This window comes from Tiliqua scincoides, chromosome 3 (assembly GCF_035046505.1).
Source record: "Tiliqua scincoides isolate rTilSci1 chromosome 3, rTilSci1.hap2, whole genome shotgun sequence".
Taxonomy (NCBI): Eukaryota; Metazoa; Chordata; class Lepidosauria; order Squamata; family Scincidae; genus Tiliqua; species Tiliqua scincoides.
In genome coordinates, this window is record NC_089823.1 from 199291986 (window position 1) to 199312139 (window position 20154).

Here is a 20154-nt window from a genome sequence, read left to right on the forward strand (position 1 = left end):
GAATATGATCAGCTCCAATCGTGGCATCACGTCCATGTGATTTTCCAGGATAGTACAAACCATTATGATCTGTACCACAGAGTCTGCAGAGTGATAACCACATGAACACTGTGTATTTGCCCTTCTCCAAATGGTAATGAAGACATTTGAAAATTTAAATTTGATACTAGCTTGCTGAGGCAATCTTGGCAGGATAAGTGCCAGTGATCTGCTGAACACCACACCTACCTCACACCCAAGATGTTCCCCCACACCCAAGGTGTTCCACACTCACCACAGCTAAATGGGTTTAGATTTTTTGCACTAGTTCTGTTGTAGGGTATAGATGCTTGGGGTTCCAGGCTGCTGACATATGATTAGGTAACAGCAAAAATACATGATGACTTTTGCAATCCTATTGAACTCTTATGATAGAAGGGAATTCTAGGTGTGGCGGGACAACAGGAAGTTGCCTTACACAGAGGTGGTGTTTCCCTCAAGGTTTCTAGGAGTGTTTTATTTTCATGTAGCATTGCTTAGACGGAATGCCAAGTTCTTGTACCTATCAGTCAGTTCCTAATCAGAATGTAACAGCCAGGACAGTCATCAAGGAAACGCCTTAAGATTTGCTCCAACACTTGCTAGCCCTTCGAAATGCTCACCACCAACATATCAAAGGAATGCCAAGTCCTCACACCCTGGCCTGCCTCCTGAGGGCAAAATAAAGTGGAGACACAAAAACAGTAGGAAAAACTGGGAGAGAACCAGGGGTAGAGAAAGGAGATGAAGAGATGAAATGATTTGGGTCTCAGACATTTGGAAGGACTACCTTCCCCCATGTAATCCTTGCAGGCACATTAAGCTTTTATCCGGAGACTATGCTCTGCACGCCTACTCTGTCAGAGGTAGGATGGGTGGCCTACCATGGGTGGTAGGTAGGATGGATGGATGGGTGGTAGGATGGGAAAGAGAGAGAGGTCTTCTCAGTGGTGGCACTGTGGAATTTCTTTCCTAGGGACAGCTTCATTTCCTTTTGCCTTTTAGGCAGCTGGTGAAGATTATGCTGTTATGACATGGTTTTTAGAGTAGTAGGGCATCTGGCACAAACCTGAACTATTCAATGCCTTTGTTAAAGGATTTGCTGCCGTTTTGATGAATTGTTGTTTAGGATGAGCATTTTTAACCTTTTGTATTTGATTGTGAACATCGTTAGCTGAAGGCAGCATATAAACTTTATTTAAAATTAAAACAAATATTGAAATAAGAATGGCAGCAGGAAGGTAATGAAAAATTACTCAAACAAAAAGAAATATAAACTGTACTGGAAAAAGGAAGGACATTTTAGGAAAGAGCAAAATATAGATAGATAGCAGCATCACCATAGGGAGCTCCATGTCATATTTAGAACTAGAAGTGTGGTTGAGGGAAAGGAAGGAAAGGAGAAGCAGAGCTCCAGGAGTTCTCCTACAGCAGGAAGGGGGATGACCTCAGCAGGATCATTCAGGTGCTGCTTTTGAAACATTTTTTCAAAGAGCAGCTGAAAAAAGGCTCACGCTCAACAGGAGATGAATTTTGCCTAGGGGCGTTTAATGCCTCTATGCCATTCTCTTAATGAGGAGGCTGGTTAGAAGGAGGTTGAAAGGGAGGGTAAAAAGTGTCCAATCTCTCCAGAGTGCATGGAGGCTGCTTAAAACAACAGTAATAGAGGCCCAGCAGAGGTGTATACCGCAAAGAAAGAAGGGTTCCACTAAATCCAGGAGGGTGCCCGCATGGCTAACCAGCCAAGTTAGAGAGGCTGTGAAGGGCAAGGAAGCTTCCTTCCGTAAATGGAAGTCTTGCCCTAATGAGGAGAATAAAAAGGAACATAAACTGTGGCAAAAGAAATGTAAGAAGGTGATATGGGAAGCCAAGAGAGACTATGAGGAACGCATGGCCAGCAACATTAAGGGGAATAATAAAAGCTTCTTCAAATATGTTAGAAGCAGGAAACCCGCCAGAGAAGCGGTTGGCCCTCTGGATGGTGAGGGAGGGAAAGGGGAGATAAAAGGAGACTTAGAGATGGCAGAGAAATTAAATGAGTTCTTTGCATCTGTCTTCACGGCAGAAGACCTCGGGCAGATATCGCTGCCGAAACGGCCCCTCCTGACCGAGGAGTTAAGTCAGATAGAGGTTAAAAGAGAAGATGTTTCAGACCTCATTGATAAATTAAAGATCAATAAGTCACCGGGCCCTGATGGCATCCACCCAAGGGTTATTAAGGAATTGAAGAATGAAGTTGCAGATCTCTTGACTAAGGTATGCAACTTGTCCCTCAAAACGGCCACGGTACCAGAAGATTGGAGGATAGCAAATGTCACGCCTATTTTTAAAAAGGGAAAGAGGGGGGACCCGGGAAACTATAGGCCGGTCAGCCTAACATCCATACCGGGTAAGATGGTGGAATGCCTCATCAAAGATAGGATCTCAAAACACATAGATGAACAGGCCTTGCTGAGGGAGAATCAGCATGGCTTCTGTAAGGGTAAGTCTTGCCTCACGAACCTTATAGAATTCTTTGAAAAGGTCAACAGGCATGTGGATGCGGGAGAACCCGTGGACATTATATATCTGGACTTTCAGAAGGCGTTCGACACGGTCCCTCACCAAAGGCTACTGAAAAAACTCCACAGTCAGGGAATTAGAGGACAAGTCCTCTCGTGGATTGAGAACTGGTTGGAGGCCAGGAAGCAGAGAGTGGGTGTCAATGGGCAATTTTCACAATGGAGAGAAGTGAAAAGCGGTGTGCCCCAAGGATCTGTCCTGGGACCGGTGCTTTTCAACCTCTTCATAAATGACCTGGAGACAGGGTTGAGCAGTGAAGTGGCTAAGTTTGCAGACGACACCAAACTCTTCCGAGTGGTAAAGACCAGAAGTGATTGTGAGGAGCTCCAGAAGGATCTCTCCAGACTGGCAGAATGGGCAGCAAAATGGCAGATGCGCTTCAATGTCAGTAAGTGTAAAGTCATGCACATTGGGGCAAAAAACCAAAACTTTAGATATAGGCTGATGGGTTCTGAGCTGTCTGTGACAGATCAGGAGAGAGATCTTGGGGTGGTGGTGGACTGGTCGATGAAAGTGTCGACCCAATGTGCGGCGGCAGTGAAGAAGGCCAATTCTATGCTTGGGATCATTAGGAAGGGTATTGAGAACAAAACGGCTAGTATTATAATGCCGTTGTACAAATCGATGGTAAGGCCACACCTGGAGTATTGTGTCCAGTTCTGGTCACCGCATCTCAAAAAAGACATAGTGGAAATGGAAAAGGTGCAAAAGAGAGTGACTAAGATGATTACGGGGCTGGGGCACCTTCCTTATCAGGAAAGGCTACGGCGTTTGGGCCTCTTCAGCCTAGAAAAGAGACGCTTGAGGGGGGACATGATTGAGACATACAAAATTACGCAGGGAATGGACAGAGTGGATAGGGAGATGCTCTTTACACTCTCACATCATACCAGAACCAGGGGACATCCACTAAAATTGAGTGTTGGGCGGGTTAGGACAGACAAAAGAAAATATTTCTTTACTCAGCGTGTGGTCGGTCTGTGGAACTCCTTGCCACAGGATGTGGTGCTGGCGTCTAGCCTAGACGCCTTTAAAAGGGGATTGGACGAGTTTCTGGAGGAAAAATCCATTACGGGGTACAAACCATGATGTGTATGCGCAACCTCCTGATTTTAGAAATGGGTTAAGTCAGAATGCCAGATGTAGGGGAGGGCACCAGGATGAGGTCTCTTGTTATCTGGTGTGCTCCCTGGGGCATTTGGTGGGCCGCTGTGAGATACAGGAAGCTGGACTAGATGGGCCTATGGCCTGATCCAGTGGGGCTGTTCTTATGTTCTTATGTTCTCTTTTCAAAGGGCTGCCTTAGAGCACTTTATAGCTACAAACAATGGGAGAAAGTCTCAATGAACACAGTGGGACTTACTTCCAAGTAAACGTGCAGCAGCTAGTCTTATTATGCTAGCACTTTTATATTTATTTGGGATTTCTAAAATGTTGTTCTTATATGTTTGATTTAAACTTTTGCAACCCACTCCAAGAGCTTGGAAAGAAATGAGCTAGAGCTAGATATTTATAGAAAGTTTCAAAGCAGGAATGAGTAAGGAGAAGAAAACACCAATTAAAACATTTAAAGTTGACTGTTGCTATAGAAGGTGAAATGTGTCTTTGGCAGGATGTCATGACAAGCTCCTGCCCTTCAAAGAGTTCTTCTAGACACTACCCTTCTAGACACTGCTGTCTAGAAACGATCAGCATAAAGGCTGTGACCACTCCTTTTTCTCACTCTTATGGGCAACCCTATTCCCTCCATGATGGATGTGATACAGTGAAGCTCAAAACACCTGGAATCCATGTGTAACATTTCAGAATGCTTACCCTGGATAACCAGAGGAAAATTTTATATGAGACATTCTTATGGGGGGTCTTCTTTGTATGTCTGACAGACAAAAGAGCTTTCCATTTCTAATGGTGCAATCCTATCCTCCATGCTGCTGCTGCCGCTGCCAGGCTGCCTCTAATGCAACTCGAATACAACTGACAGCCAGAGTTCCCAAGGAGCTTTGCACCAAATACTGTTCATTCAGTTTTTCTGCAATAGCAAATTGAAGCAACAGCACCCAATTCCTCTACTGATGCAAAGTTCCTTGGCCACATGGCTGCCAATTGTGTTCAAGCACTGACTAGTTGGTGTCACCACCAACAGCAAAGCCAAACAAGAGCAACAAAAAACTGTTGTGCTCAAGAAAAAAGATCCACACACTGAAGTCAAATGGCATTGGATTGTTGGCACTGCAATGTTTTCTGGGATGGGGATGCAACTATTACAAATACCAAAACTGCATGCAACTGAACTGGCAGCTCCCCAGTTCATCATCCCTTCTGTTCACCATCAGTTACAGTCAAGGGGAACTGAAAGCCAACATTTGCTTAGCAGAAACAGATGTTAAACTAATCTATTATAGGCAGGCTGTAGGCAAACCTTAGTGAGGTAACCACATTTTAAATGCATCTGGAGACAGAGGCTGTTCTTCAGAATCTCAAGTGTGGTATGGTTGAAGGTTTGAGCCATTTAGTTATTTGATTTTTCTCTGTAAACCGCTTTGTGAACTTTTAGTTGAAAAGCGGTATATGAATACTGTTAATAATAATAATAATAATGCTGCCTTTGGTGCAGACTTTTGTTTCTTTCATCCTACTGTCACTTCTGGTGAAGATAATGTCTCAGGTTTTTGAAGCACAATGAAAACCTGCAAACCTATTCCATCATATCATTGCAGAATGAAAGAGAAATGAGTGTGCCTACCATGAGCAATATACACACACACAAATATACACACCTCGTTTTACACATGCTTGATTTAGGAATTTTTGGAAGAACGTTTAGTTAATACCAAAACCTAATTTATGGCACAAACCTAAACCCCTCCCCTGCCGGCATAACAGAGTTGCGCCAGCAGGGGATGCTTTATGGCCGTCACAAAGCCGCTTCCACAGATGCGTTCTACAGGCCTGCCAGTGAGGAGGCTGCAGTGGCCTCCTGGGTACCAGTGGCACATAGACACTGGAGCAGCTAAGCCTGCACAAGGGGTTGGAGGGAGGTGGAGAGGGACTGAAAGGGGTGGGGGAAGGCAGAACATGGGAGGGCCAGGTGAAATGGGGCTGCGATGGAGGAGGGAGGATTGGCACACACTGAATCCCAACCCCCCCTCCTGGGCCTGATCCACCTCCACAGAACAATGCAAACTTGCACCAGCAGTTACGAAACGTGCAGGTCCGGGTTGTCCCATAGTGGCTGTTGGCCTACCCTGGGGCAAAGGGGCAAATGCTCCCTTATCCTGAGGAGACCTCCAGCAGCTGAAAATCCCCCACAGGGTACAGCAGCAGCTGCGCCAGCACTGCTGCATCGCCGTGTGAGGATTTAGTTAGGATTGGGCTGCTATGCTCATGCTTTTTGGAATAATGCTGTCAAACTTCTCAAGTGCTCCCGCACATTAGGCTGGCAGCATAGCCCTGTGCAACGCCTGCTGGGCGTAGTACAACAGTGATGGTGTTCACAGAACAGTAGCCCACCACTTTCTCCGTCAGTTTATGCAGCCTCTTTGTTCCTTTTCAGTTGCAGTAATTCACACATTCCCAGTAGCCTTCCTCCTCAACCTTCCACCTACGCCATCTTAGGCAAGCGGAAGTTGCCAGTCGTCGATGCAAGTGTTAGCAGTTACATTCAAAAAGTGATTTTAAACAAACAATTTAAGATGTTTTTTACTGCTGTTTTATTTATTCACTGTTCTTTCTTTATTAATGAATGAAAATAGTCATGAATGAACCATTTATTTTGTGATGTAGACAGTTTTCCCCTAACTGGTGCCATTTACATACATTCACAATAAAAATATTTTTAATTTATGTGTTTTTGAGACATGCTCTGCTTTTCAAAAACGTAACTCTCTGTCTCTCCCCCCCCCCAACTGTGACTTAGGAAGTCTAGAATAATACAAGGCTGCATACAGCTGTACATGGACACACATGGACACGGACACACAGTTGGTATTGCTTTTCCAGCACCCGTATAAAGTGTTTGTTCAGTGTTTTTTCTTAAGCTTTTCTAAAGACTCCAAGAAGGGGCGAAAGCAGCTTAGAGACTGACCCACAGGTCAGCCAATCAGCACTCTGCAACTCCTCTGCAAACAGAACTCAGCCAATCAGCACTCTGTGGCAAACTAGGAAAAATTCAATGGGGATAGCACATGGACAACAGTATATGGCACCCATGTTTAAAACGCACTAAGGGCACTTCCACATTTGGGTTTATGGCTAAATCTTTGTACCTCGGTACACATTCTAAGGACCAAAGTGACATTAATTGCCAGGGCTGCCTTCTTTTGTAAATACCATGCATGTAGAGGTCTGATCTGGATTGGAACTATGGCAGCAATGGGAGTAGGGAGCCTATCTTTCTAACCCACCTGCCTCAATCAGGGCCTTATACACATACCCTATACAAAAGAAAACTGCGCTGGCAATTTGTTTATATTAATTTGGCCTTAGCAGTGCTCTCTTTTCAAGCACACATGAGTAATTGGGTGGTCCAGAAGTCTGGGCCAAGCATACCATGCTTGTGTTATTTTAAGGGCATGTGACTTCCCTAATTGAACAGCTACTGAAGAATATGACTAAACATCATTCACTTGGATGTCCAAACAGAAATTAGTTCGTTCTCTAGGGACTTCTTAATATCTTGTCGAAACCTCTCAGCACCCAAGATTTTCCCCAGATCCACCCAGACATTCCAAAATTCTAAAGTGCTACTCTCACAGCAACTCCGACAATTTGAAATGAGATTACTTACCTAATCTCAGAAGTATGTGGGACACCTCTGCCAACTTGCCACCAGGAACAGGTGCACTGTATTCAGGCTTGTTCCAGCCAATTCCTGCCCGAATCAATCGGGAGTGAATATAGTCTCTGCACAGCACCTTCGCCTGAGAGACAAGCTCCTTGTCCGTGGGAGTCCGATCAAACACTTCCATCACTTCTGCAGCAAAGACAGAAGAACGGCGTAGTACTTCCATCTTCATCACCTTGCCCCAAACATGTAGGAGTTTGCTGTCATGAGGAGTGTGCTGGTGGGGTACCTTGAGAGAAATCAATCAGTGTTGCTTAGAAGGATTCACTGCAGTCTGGATTCAATGCAGCCCTTACAACAAACATGCTTCTGAGCTACCTGGTTGGTAAGAAAATGAAGACGTTAATTAATAGCGCAATCCTAGAAATGTCTACTAAGAAGTAAGTCCACTGTATTCACAGCGGAATTTTTCCAGGAAACTATGTGTAGAATTTCAGCCAAAAGGAAGTATGAATGAACCATACAGACTATATATCATCACCAACAGGTTTCAGTCAACTTCAGCAGAGCTAACCCTATAGGTCAGGAATTAGTTACTTGCAAAAATAAAAGCCAACACAAATCACACTCGTCAGATTTTAGGATGCTTCAGAGACCAACAGGGGATGAAGACACAAAATTAGACTTGCAATTCCATTCCCCCCCCCACTCCTCTGTTAGCCCTCCTAAGTATCAGCAGTTTTAAAATTGATTTCCAGAGTCTAATAATTATTTTTTGTAAAGTTTATGTTCAGAAAGCACATCTTGCCAAGTAGACTGCAGTAACCTTAAGCAAACACAAAATTCCAACAGCAGTAACATCTGCAAAAAACAAAACAAAACACCAAATCACATCAGCCACTGAGTCAAAACATGGCTCTCTGGGAGATCTGGATTGCAACATGTTGTCAGCATGGCCTTCACTCACCACGGGAAATCCCCCAAAAGCTTTTTGGTGCAAAAAACAAAAACTGAACTACAATCAATCTCCAACTAAGGAAAGAAGCACCGGATCAACTTGGCATTATTCATAAAGAATCATAGTATTGTAGGACTGCAAGGATCACTCCATGAAGTCCCAACACTGAAGCACCATTTAGTACACTCCAAATATTCCTAGCAGAATAACAGTGCAGTCCCATGCATGTCTACTCAGATCTAAGCACCACTGACTTTAATGGAACTTATTCCTAGGTAAGTATGCATAGGCTTGCAGCCAAACTCATTTTATTGATCTCAGATCCTGGTATAAACAAGAGAAATATAGGCTCCAAGGTGGTCTTATAGCGTTGCATGCACAAGGCCACAGGTTCAAACTCTGGCACCTAGGACTACAAGAACTGGAAGAGCTCCCCCTTGAGGGACAGCCTCCAGGAGTCACATCAGGCAACACTGGGCTAGATGGACCAGGCTCTGTTTCAGGGTAAGGCAATGATGTATCTGCAGGAAGACCAGGGGTTGCCACACCAGTTTTCCTGCTCAACAAGTTGGAATTGACCTGAATGTCACTGGCATCAAAGCACATCATATGTTACAACCCACCCACTTAAAAACAAATTAAAACACAAAAAAAAATCTTATTTTCTCTTTCCATTTTTCTCTTTCCATTTCCTTGCAGGACAAGCAATGCCATCGTGAACACATAATGTAAGATCTTTCCAAAGCATAAAGGCATGCCCTCCCAATACACACACACTTGAAATCAGAGTCATAAATAGCATTTGGGTACCAACAGCACATTCCTAGGCACACCTAATCAGAAGAAAGTTCAATTGTGTTCAATGGGGTTTGCTCCCAGGAAAGTGAGTGTAGGATTGCGGCAACCCAAACCATCACCTGAATTTGGTCTCAGTAAGAATAACCGATGCTCAACAATGCACTTTGTCATTTGGGGACACAAAGATGGGCTTGGAAGCCTCCTGCTGTCCCACATCAGTGACAGGAGACTGGGATGGAGGAACTGCCCACCTTACTTAGTCTACTCTAAATGCACCAGAGGCGGAAAAACAAGCCAGCCACAGCAGATGCAGCGCATAAAGTAAGCCAGAGCTAGCAAGCCACTTACCTTTCTCATGCACTTCCAGCCCCCAGAGACCTCCTTGATACTCCCTTCCCGGGAGGAGCCCGCTCCTCCTCCAGGGGCTCGGCTGCATAGAGACGAGGAGAAGGTTCAGCGGGCGATGCTGCGCGGCGCCGGGTTCTTCGTCCCAGCCGCGCTCCTTCTCGCAGTCTGCACTGAGCCTCCCCGCTGCCAGCTCTCGCCCTGCGACTTTGGAGAGGGAGGAGAACTCCTGGCTGTAGCCTTGTAAGGAAGGTGAATTAACCGGGAGGCGGAGCTCCAGCTCGTTAGGAAGAATCTCCCCGCCCCTTTGTCCTCGCTCTTAAGGAGGCGCCAGGGATAGGTAGGGGGTTGCTTCTCATCCCAGCCTCCAAGAAACAGTATCACATGCACATTCCTTCTGGAGGGGCTTGACTGCATGTGAGAAAAACCCCTATGTCCCTTGCAGACAGCAAGGCCTCTCTGTTCCCTGTCTGTGAAATGGGCACAACTGTGAGCTGTCTCAGGGCCCAATCCTATCCAACTTTCCACTGCCAGTGCAGCTGCAATGCAGTCCCTAGGCAAGGAACAAATGTTCCCTTACCTTTTGGAGGCTTCCATAATTACCCTCCACCATAGGATGTGATACAAGGACATCTGCAAGAGGGATCTGAAGGCCTTAGGATGGAACTCAACAGGTGGGAAACCCTGGCGTCTGAGCGGCCGGCTTGGAGGCAGGCTGTGCAGCATGGCCTTTCCCAGTTTGAAGAGACACTTAGCCAACAGACTGAGGCAAAGAAGCAAAGAAGGAAGGCCGATAGCCAGGGAGACAGACCAGGGACAGACTGCACTTGCTCCCATAAGAACATAAGAACAGCCCCACTGGATCAGGCCATAGGCCCATCTAGTCCAGCTTCCTGTATCTCACAGCGGCCCACCAAATGCCCCAGGGAGCACACCAGATAACAAGAGACCTCATCCTGGTGCCCTCCCTTGCATCTGGCATTCTGACATAACCCATTTCTAAAATCAGGAGGTTGCGCATACACATCATGGTTTGTACCCCGTAATGGATTTTTCCTCCAGAAACTTGTCCAATCCCCTTTTAAAGGGGTCTAGGCTAGACGCCAGCACCACATCCTGCAGCAAGGAGTTCCACAGACCGACCACACGCTGAGTAAAGAAATATTTTCTTTTGTCTGTCCTAACCCGCCCAACACTCAATTTTAGTGGATATCACCTGGTTCTGGTATTATGTGAGAGTGTAAAGAGCATCTCCCTATCCACTCTGTCCATCCCCTGCATAATTTTGTATGTCTCAATCATGTCCCCCCTCAGGCGTCTCTTTTCTAGGCTGAAGAGGCCCAAACGCCGTAGCCTTTCCTGATAAGGAAGGTGCCCCAGCCCCGTAATCATCTTAGTCACTCTCTTTTGCACCTTTTCCATTTCCACTATGTCTTTTTTGAGATGCGGCGACCAGAACTGGACACAATACTCCAGGTGTGGCCTTACCATCGATTTGTACAACGGCATTATAATATTAGCCGTTTTGTTCTCAATACCCTTCCTAATGATCCCAAGCATAGAATTGGCCTTCTTCACTGCCGCCGCACATTGGGTCGACACTTTCATCGACCAGTCCACCACCACCCCAAGATCTCTCTCCTGATCTGTCACAGACAGCTCAGAACCCATCAGCCTATATCTAAAGTTTTGATTTTTTGCCCCAATGTGCATGACTTTACACTTACTGACATTGAAGCGCATCTGCCATTTTGCTGCCCATTCTGCCAGTCTGGAGAGATCCTTCTGGAGCTCCTCACAATCACTTCTGCTCTTCACCACTCGGAAAAGTTTGGTGTTGTCTGCAAACTTTGCAACCTCACGGCTCAACCCTGTCTCCAGGTCATTTATGAAGAGGTTGAAAAGCACCGGTCCCAGGACAGATCCTTGGGGCACACCGCTTTTCACCTCTCTCCATTGTGAAAATTGCCCATTGACACCCACTCTCTGCTTCCTGGCCTCCAACCAGTTCTCAATTCATGAGAGGACCTGTCCTCTAATTCCCTGACTGTGGAGTTTTTTCAGCCTTTGGTGAGGGACCGTGTCGAACGCCTTCTGAAAGTCCAGATATATAATGTCCACAGGTTCTTCCACATCCACATGCCTGTTGACCTTTTCAAAGAATTCTACAAGGTTCGTGAGGCAAGACTTACCCTTACAGAAGCCATGCTGATTCTCCCTCAGCAAGATTCTCCCAGTGTGGAAGGGATTGTCACTCCCGAATCGGCCTTTTCAGCCACACTGGACGCTGTTCCAGAACCACCATTCAGAGCATGATACCATAATCTTTCGAGACTGAAGGTTGCCAACTACTACTATAGGATGCAATGTACACCAGATAGGCACAGCTACACCAGGGCTGGAAAGTTGATTAGGATATGGCCCTCAAAAGGATGTTGTTACCTGCTTTGTTCTGGGACAATGTATCCAAAAGGTGTCCCATGCTTTCTTCCTACAACTCTTCCTGGATTTAGTAGCGGTTTTCCCCAGCCAACGTGTCTAACCCTGTGGAGGTTTCTGGACACCCCCCCCCCAATCAGAGGACCAGATGTCCTCTTTTTCCAGGACATGTCCTCTTTTTTAGCCTCATGACCTGGAAAAGAACTTCAGTGCTCTCCTTTTCCCTGTGAGCGGGCCCCTGAATGCAGCGCATAGCCTTCTGGAAATTAATAAATTATATGTAATATAGTTTAAATTAAGCACTATAAGTAACATAGTGTTTAATTTAAATTAATCACATGAAATCTATACGTGTTTTTAGCTTTTATTTCGTCATGTCCTTTATTTTTCTTGAATGTTCTACATTTTGGAGTACCTTGTCCTCTCTTGTGGTTATGACATCTGGTCACCCTGCCCCCATTCCATCAATCGCACACTGTTGAATCGCACCACTAGGTCACCCTCTTCTCCCTGCTGGGTTTTTGCTGTCACTGACCTGAGACTGGGAAAATGAAAAGGTTCTTCTTCCTGAGAGCACATTCAGTTTGATAACGTTCGCCGGGTAGATTGTAGCTGCACTGTTGTCAGTGATGATCTGACCACAAACCATTCCCCCCGCCCTTCCTTCCCATATGCATTCTCCATTTCATGACTTTAAAACCACCTTTATTTGGATGCTATGCAGTCCTGCATGGTACAATTTCAACATAGACTAAATACTCATCCTTTTTTTTAGAGGTAGAATGTAATAAGGCTTGCCATTGCAGAAATGCTCCCCCCACCAATTCGGAGAACCTTTTGTAAGCTTTACAGTATTTTAATTTTCAATTATTTGAAAATCAAGGATTCTTTTTCTCTTGTGCTGGAGTACTCATGTCATCAAATTTTGCATGGAGGATGTTAAAGCTATCTCCTTCATCGTTATATGCAAATGAAATTTAACAGTACAGTATGACTGCAGAGGCTAAGGTGTTGCTAAAATATGCTCTGGTTGTGCAGGAAGACTTCCCCAAGGATCCCTCTGAGCCTGTGCAAAGTGCCTTCCCTCACCCACAGCCGCACATATCTGGGATTATTGGCACAGAGATTGATTTCAAGCAGAATAGCAGGTCAATCCTATTCCCCCCCTCCCCCACAGATGCATCAATGCCAAAATTGTGACTGCTCCTGTGCCACTGCTGCCACTGCTGCCACCAAACCTGCTCCATTCCCGGACCCAATCCACCCTTTTTGCACCCCATCACAGCACAATTTGCTTTCCTGTCTGTTGTAGGGATTACATAATTTACGATTGAAAACATCACCAATCAACAGACCTCAGCAGCAGGACCTCACTAAATGTGGATTTGTCATACTCATACTTCACGGTTCAGTTTCAATTCCCCAAACTACAAGACTTGAATAAAAATGCATTACCACAAATATTTGTCTTGTCCCAGACACAGTCCTTAACCTTGTGACAGACGACTAGGGTGAGAACAACTGTAGAAATGTTTGTGCCCAGTCATGCAAGAGGCATGGCAAATGTACCTAGCAGGAGGCTAAATGCAGGATAGTTCACCAGTCTTATCCTTCCCCAGTTGTGTTGAGCTGGAATCACAACATTTTTTTTTATTTGGAAATGCACAAGTGTATTTCTATGTATGTACCCTTTTCATTTCAAATAAGTCACTAGTTTAGGATGAAACACTAACATAAAGTTGCCAAACTGCTCCAGAGATTGAAGGGAAAAAGTGTGGGTTTGTGACATCACAGGTAGTGGGCAGTAAATACCCCCAGACATCCTCCATGGATGGATCTTCCTCATTTAAGTTCTATCACAATTAAAACCTACAGAATTTTTTTTTTTAAAGAAGCTGCTTTGAAAAGGTATATCTATTTAGAGAGCAGCAAAACTGTTTTCGCCATTCTCACAATTATGTTCGCACACACCCTTAAAGTAGGTGAGGATGATCATTTGGTATTCATTCCATGAATTCAAGCATGTAATAACATATGAAGTTTCTGACACTTTGCCAAGGCCTGGCCTCCTACTGTCACTCAGGGCTGATCAAACAGATGTCAGACTGAGGTCATGAGAAGACAGGTCATACTGTAGATGCATTTCAAGCAAGCCAGTAATAAAATGTCAAGTGAGAAGGATGTTTTGTCACTGTTGGTCTCTATGTCATGTGGACCAATAAGATAGGCATGAGAAGCACCTTATCAGTCAATGCCAAAGAGGCAATGATCAAAGAAAGAGCAAAATAGGGCAACTGTTTATAGTTCACTAGGTATTTAAAATATTGCTGAATGGTTGTTTCGAAGTGACATTATGCAGAACCAGAGAAAACCTCATGAACCAGGCAGAAGGAATGAGAAGAAACACCAGGTGTCTCTAGACCAGGGGTGTCCAAAGTTTTTGGCAGGAGGGCCACATCATCTCTCTGACACTGTGTCGGGGGGGCCAGGGAAAAAAAGAATTGATTTACATTTAAAATTTGAATAAATTTACATAAGTTTACATAAATGAATATATTAAAGATGAACTTATATGAATGAATGAAGTTCTTGCAATAGCTTATGGCCTATAAAAGTCCTTTCGCAAAGCAAGGCTGGCCTTTCCTGCTGCATCTCAAACAACAAGCAGTGGAGGGAGCCCTCATCCCACAGCTCACGTGAGAGGTCAAACAGTCGCCCTCACGCTGAGAGCAGTTGTGTGGGCTTCAACAAATCTCCGGAGGGCCAGAGGCCCATTGGAGACTGGGGGCTCCCTGAGGGCCACACTGAGAGGCCTCGAGGGCCACAAGTGGCCCCAGGACCGGGGTTTGCTCTAGACCAGGACCTGCTCTAGACCATTGCATTAAGATGAAACAGGGTCTCTGGTTATTTGATGCATGTATAAAGAAAATACTGAGACATTAAAGGCCTGCTTGGAAAGAATCCTGAGGGAGAAGGTGATAAAAGGAGATCTTCCCACTGGCCGCAGGAATTGCTTCCAGATGGTTAGATCTTTGTCTTCACTTATTAGCCTATATACCTAAGAAGCCAACTAAGGCTGCAATCCTAACCACACTTTCCTGAGAATAAGCCCCATTGAACAAAATAGGACTTACTTCTGAGTAGACCTGGTTAGGATTATGCCCTTCAGGAGAGAGGGAGAGAGAAAGAGAGACTATTAGCAGGATTCCCAGAGGACCTCCATTTGTGAGGTCAGTGCCCCAAAAGGCCCATCAGAGGAAGACGAAGGTCCAGGGCTAGAATAATTTGCATTGCCAATTGGAATCTAAAGGACCAATCCTATCTAAAACTAGAACCAGTGGAATACATGTTCTGCTGGCACAGACTGCCACTGCCAGCACACCGGCAGGAAAGCCAGAGCCTGCTGTCTGCTATCTCTGTTTTGGGGAGAACAATGTCACATCTAAATTCCTGCTGAAGTATGTGGTGGTGACTAGAATCTATTCATGGGTCCTAACATGGACACAATGACTAAAGACAGGAAGAGGAATATGGGGTCATCTGCCATTGCAAATGGTGGCAGAGCTGCTCCCGTTTTTTGTACTGAACATGCCAGGTGGGTGAGAGGATTGCAGCTTTCTTGCCTATGCTATGTGAAGTGGAAAAAAGGGCTACAATACAAGTGCTGCTGCCTGCCTGTGTGTAGGAGACCTTACAGAGGGTGGTTCACAGTGATTGCTGAGAACTCTGGGGAGTAGTTCAACTATGGGCGCAATCCTAATCCCTTATGTCAGTACTTTCCAGCACTAGCATAGCGGTGCCAATGGGACGTGTGCAGCATCCTGCAGTTGGGGGGGCAGTCATGGAGGCCTCCTCAAAGCAAGGGAATGTTTGTTCCCTTACCTCAGAGCTTCATTGCCCTTAAGTCAGTGCTGGAAAGCACTGACATAAGGGGTTAGGATTGCGCCCTAAGTTATACAAAAGATCAGCCAAATGATTTCTTGAAATATAGGCCTGGAGGATGAGAGTTGGCCACCCACCTAGCTCTAGCCCTAACCAAGTATAAAGCCTCCAGGATTCCTAAGAATGTGACTAGATCAGATGATTCAGCTTTTTTTTTTTTTTTTTAGTACAGCTTCACCCATGATTTTTTAAAGGCACAGGGGCATTCTGATGAGTGAAACATGCCCTGTTAAGAATGCTCTCAGGGGTCACATTAGAGGGCGGCCAGGTCAGGCTAGTAAAAGACTAATGCTTATCAGTGGCCCACCTGACCGGGCTGACTCCTGAATCCTCAGTAAAGGTGGTGGTGGTAGAATCAAGGTACTATGTCAAGCAATCAAGGTACTATGTCAAGGACTGTAAGTCCAAACAAGGTTTCTTGGAATAAGCCAATCATGCACAAATGCTCCATCACTCAGTAACTTGGCCAACTTGGCCAAGTAACTTGGCCAAGCCTTAGCCAAGGCTTGGCCAACTCTCCTACTTTTCACTTCTGGTTTCTGGTGCTGTCTGGCTACATCTCCCAGCAAGCAGTCCTTCCGTCAATCCATTTGTGGGATTGAACATTCTCTTACACACGCTTATGTTTAGAAAGAGTAAACATTTGTGGTCAGGTTAGTAACATGCTCTGCTTCAAAGAGGGAGATGTAAGGTAGGCTGATACAGAATAAACAAATGCTATGTACAATAGATAGTAAAGAGTCTGCAGCAATGTGGTAACGGAGGTGGCAGGAAGGGTACCTTGGGTTGTGATTTGAGGTTGGGGGGGTCAGAAATAAACAGGAGTGCCCTTGTTTTCATTTGTGAACAGTTGGAAGGTGTATGGGCTTGTTATGCTTCTGTTCTGTTCTTCCCCCAAGAGCTCAGGGCATATACATAAGCTCAAGTTCCTGAAATAACAAGAAGGTGCCAAGTACTGTACATCTGTTATAAGAGGCCCAGAAATTTTGTGGGTAGGCTGGTAGGAGGCAATCACATCAACTGACTGACCCATGTGACCCATTTCAAACATTACTGAGAGTAATAAAACTAGGATGTTGCTCAAAACAAGGGTGAATCATACAAGGCGTGTAGTATAGAACACATATGTGTCTTGAGTGCACTTCTGTACTGCAGTGAGTCATGGACTCTTCGCACATAACGGGAGAGGAAGCTGAACGCTTTCCACATGCGCTGCCTCCGACGCATCCTCGGTATCACCTGGCAGGACAAAGTTCCAAACAACACAGTCCTGGAACGAGCTAGAATCCCTAGCATGTATACACTGCTGAAACAGAGAAGCCTGTGTTGGCTTGGTCATGTAATGAGAATGGGCGATGGTCGGATCCCAGAGGATCTCCTCTATGGAGAACTAGTGCAGGGAAAGCACCCTACAGGTAGACCACAGCTGCATTACAAGGATATCTGCAAGAGGGATCTGAAGGCGTTAGGAATGGACCTCAACAGATGGGAAACCTTGGTTTCTGAGCGTCCCACTTGGAGGCAGGCTGTGCAGCATGGCCTCTCCCGGTTTGAAGAGACACTTGGCCAACAGATCGAGGCAAAGAAGGAAGGTCCATAGCCAGGGAGACAGACCAAGGACAGACTACACCTGCTCCCAGTGTGGAAGGGATTGTCACTCCCAAATCAGCCTTTTCAGTGACACTAGACGCTGTTCCAGAACCACCATTCAGAGTGCGATACCATAGTCTTCCGAGACTGAAGGTTGCCAATGATGAATGATAAGAGTTTGTATGTGATCCCATCTTTGGGTGATCAGCTGATGTAACCTGTTTTATCCTGTTTCTCACAGAAGCCATCCAGATACCTCGAGGGATCCCACAAATGGGGCATGAGGGTAAGAGCCTTCCATCAGGATTGCTCCCAGCAACTGTTATTTGGTGGTCTACTGTCTCTATATTTAGCTCTCATGGCTAATAGATCTACCTAAGTTCCCTTGCACCAATGCAGCGGCACCAGTGCAGGCTACTTTACATCCCAAGGGGGAATTTAGCAGGCAAGAGGTCTTGTTGGGGTAAGGAAATATTTGTCCCCTTGCCCCGTTGAAAACTCCAGCCGTGGAGAAGCCCCCATCATAGAGAATACTCCATGAATCTGTCTCATCTTCTGTTGCAACCAAAATAACTAGCAACCATCACTACATCTTGGAACAGATAATTCCATAAATTCATCTTGTTGAACTCTAGATGAGTTCTTGTAGTATGAGAGATGGAGAATCTTAGCAATGAATATTGCCTAAAGAGGCCCATAAGTCACACCTGCTTGTGATTTTTCCAAAGACTAGCTAAAATCTTTCAGTTTACAGTTCTTTTGACATTAATGGGTTACTGGATTATTGCTGCTATATATATGTGGACTGCTGCTTGGTATTTAATTGGTTTAATATTAATTTCATTGTGCACTTGTAATCATTCTTATGAAAGTGCAGACAACCTGTTTTACAAGTTAAAAGGCAGGGCATAAAATTTAATAAAATATAACTAACAGTGCAAGCCTATCCAGTCTTACCCTCCATTGTATTTAATGGGGCTTAGTCCCAGGTGAGTGTACATGAGATTGTACTATTGATCATCAGCTTGGCTGTGGAAGAAACTGTTTCTTTTCACTGATATCCAGACAGTGCTTACATAAATAATGTCCTTTCACCTCTTCTCATGTACACCAATGTGCGTACAGACAGTAATGTGGCATTTGGAATATGTGAATCTTCTCAAGAGAAGATTCTGCATGGGCAGAAGCTTCAGGGTGAGGTAGGAGCTTTCATGACTGCATGTACTGGGCTTCTTGGCAAACTGGAGTCAGGTAATTATGATTTTAATTTTTCTATGTGGGTAGATCCTGCCAGCAAGCGCCCTAGAGGCATTTGCAAAAGGTCATTGCACAGGTGTGTTTCACTGAGTGTAGTGCTTGAGGCCTTAATATGAGACAGGCTGGCAGGGGCCTCAGCAGGCAGCGATGCTGTGAGTGAAATGGAGTGGCTTGTTGCACAACCTGTCTAACCTAAGGGAGCCCATGAAGAAGACAAAAGTTAGGTACACTTGTGTGAGTGACTGAATTCTCTTCTTGAATTCACTGTGAACGTATCATTGCCCCAGAAGAGTAGAATCATCAGTGCCAGAATTCTCTGGTACAGACCATGACAAGGCCTTACCATGCATGAAGCTAGCTGAGGCAGTCACTCAGGTTGGTGTGGGGTGCCGGCCTTTCTCTGCTCACCAGCTTTCATTGCTCCTCCATCCTTCCCCACCCCTCAGATCTGAAAAAGGGAGACGCTTGGCTTACCTCCACACGTCCACTCTTTCTGTATCTTCCTTTTCTAATCTCGATAGTGGGAGGATGAGGATAAGCTGTTTTCAACAGCTGGCATGCTGCCCAGCAAAGCGGGCTGTATCTGGCACACTGCTTTCAGGCAGCAGGAGGTCTTGGGCCAGCCCGACACCATGCAATGAATGGAGCTTTGGAAACGAAAGCTCACTCAGACCCTTTCTCCACATCATCCCATTACCTGGATATGCACCTGTACCAAGTTTCTTGTGCCACTCCTGCTGGTGTAACTGGGCCAGAAGAGGTGCATAGAGGAAGTTGTCAGTGGATTACATCCTTTTGATTCTATTTCTTTTCACTGTCCATTTCTTCCTATTTATTCTAATTTTCAAACCATTTTCTGTGGAAAGCCTTCCTTTTTCCCCCCAGCCGTGTATTGTACATAATTCTAGAAAGTGAGATCTGAAGACCAGCATGAAACACTCAGCCTGGCATCCTTGAGAAGGAAGGACACAGATACACCAAGTGAATTGCTTTAGGTCTGAGATGATACTGGTGAGGGAGTACTGCCACCTGGAGGTGAGAAAAGCAGAGCACCCAAATGCAACTGATTCAGCATGGCTGGTTTTTAACCCAACCCTCCTGTACAGGAATGGAAGAATACTGTGTTTAAAGGACAGGCTGGGAACAACATTTCAAAGCAGTGCTTTCTAAAATGAGTCAGTACTCCAAGATATTGTCCCATATCTGCAAGGCTGCCACTAGCCCATATGGCACCTTTGGGCCAATTAGAAAAAGGTGCCTCTTCTCCCCCTCTGAAAGTGACATTCCATCAGCATCCCTCCTCCTCATCTAAGAGGGTGAATGGCACCCTCTTAAATGTGGTGCCCTTGTGCAGTGCACAACCTGCACAACTTTACATGGTGGCTGTATGGATCTACAGTCTCAAGTAACACACTCTGTTCGACCACTTCATAATGCCACCCCCTCATTCCCCTGAGTGTTC

General features: G+C 45.4%; 1 protein-coding gene across 2 annotated transcripts in view; it reads right to left on the reverse strand.

Moving 5' to 3' along the window:
• Window positions 1-9672, reverse strand: part of BOK (BCL2 family apoptosis regulator BOK) — a 41647-nt gene extending 31975 nt beyond the window's left edge. Inside the window, exons 1-2 of one of the 2 annotated variants that reach the window (XM_066621198.1) lie at window positions 9468-9672; window positions 7367-7652 (exon numbers count right to left, since the gene is read on the reverse strand). In XM_066621198.1, coding sequence (XP_066477295.1) covers window positions 7367-7652; window positions 9468-9476 — 295 coding nt within the window. In that variant the 5' untranslated portion in view covers window positions 9477-9672. Of the gene's footprint in view, window positions 1-7366; window positions 7742-9467 lie in introns of both variants that reach the window. The other variant, XM_066621199.1, reaches the window with a different exon arrangement.
• Window positions 9673-20154: the final 10482 nt, after the last annotated feature.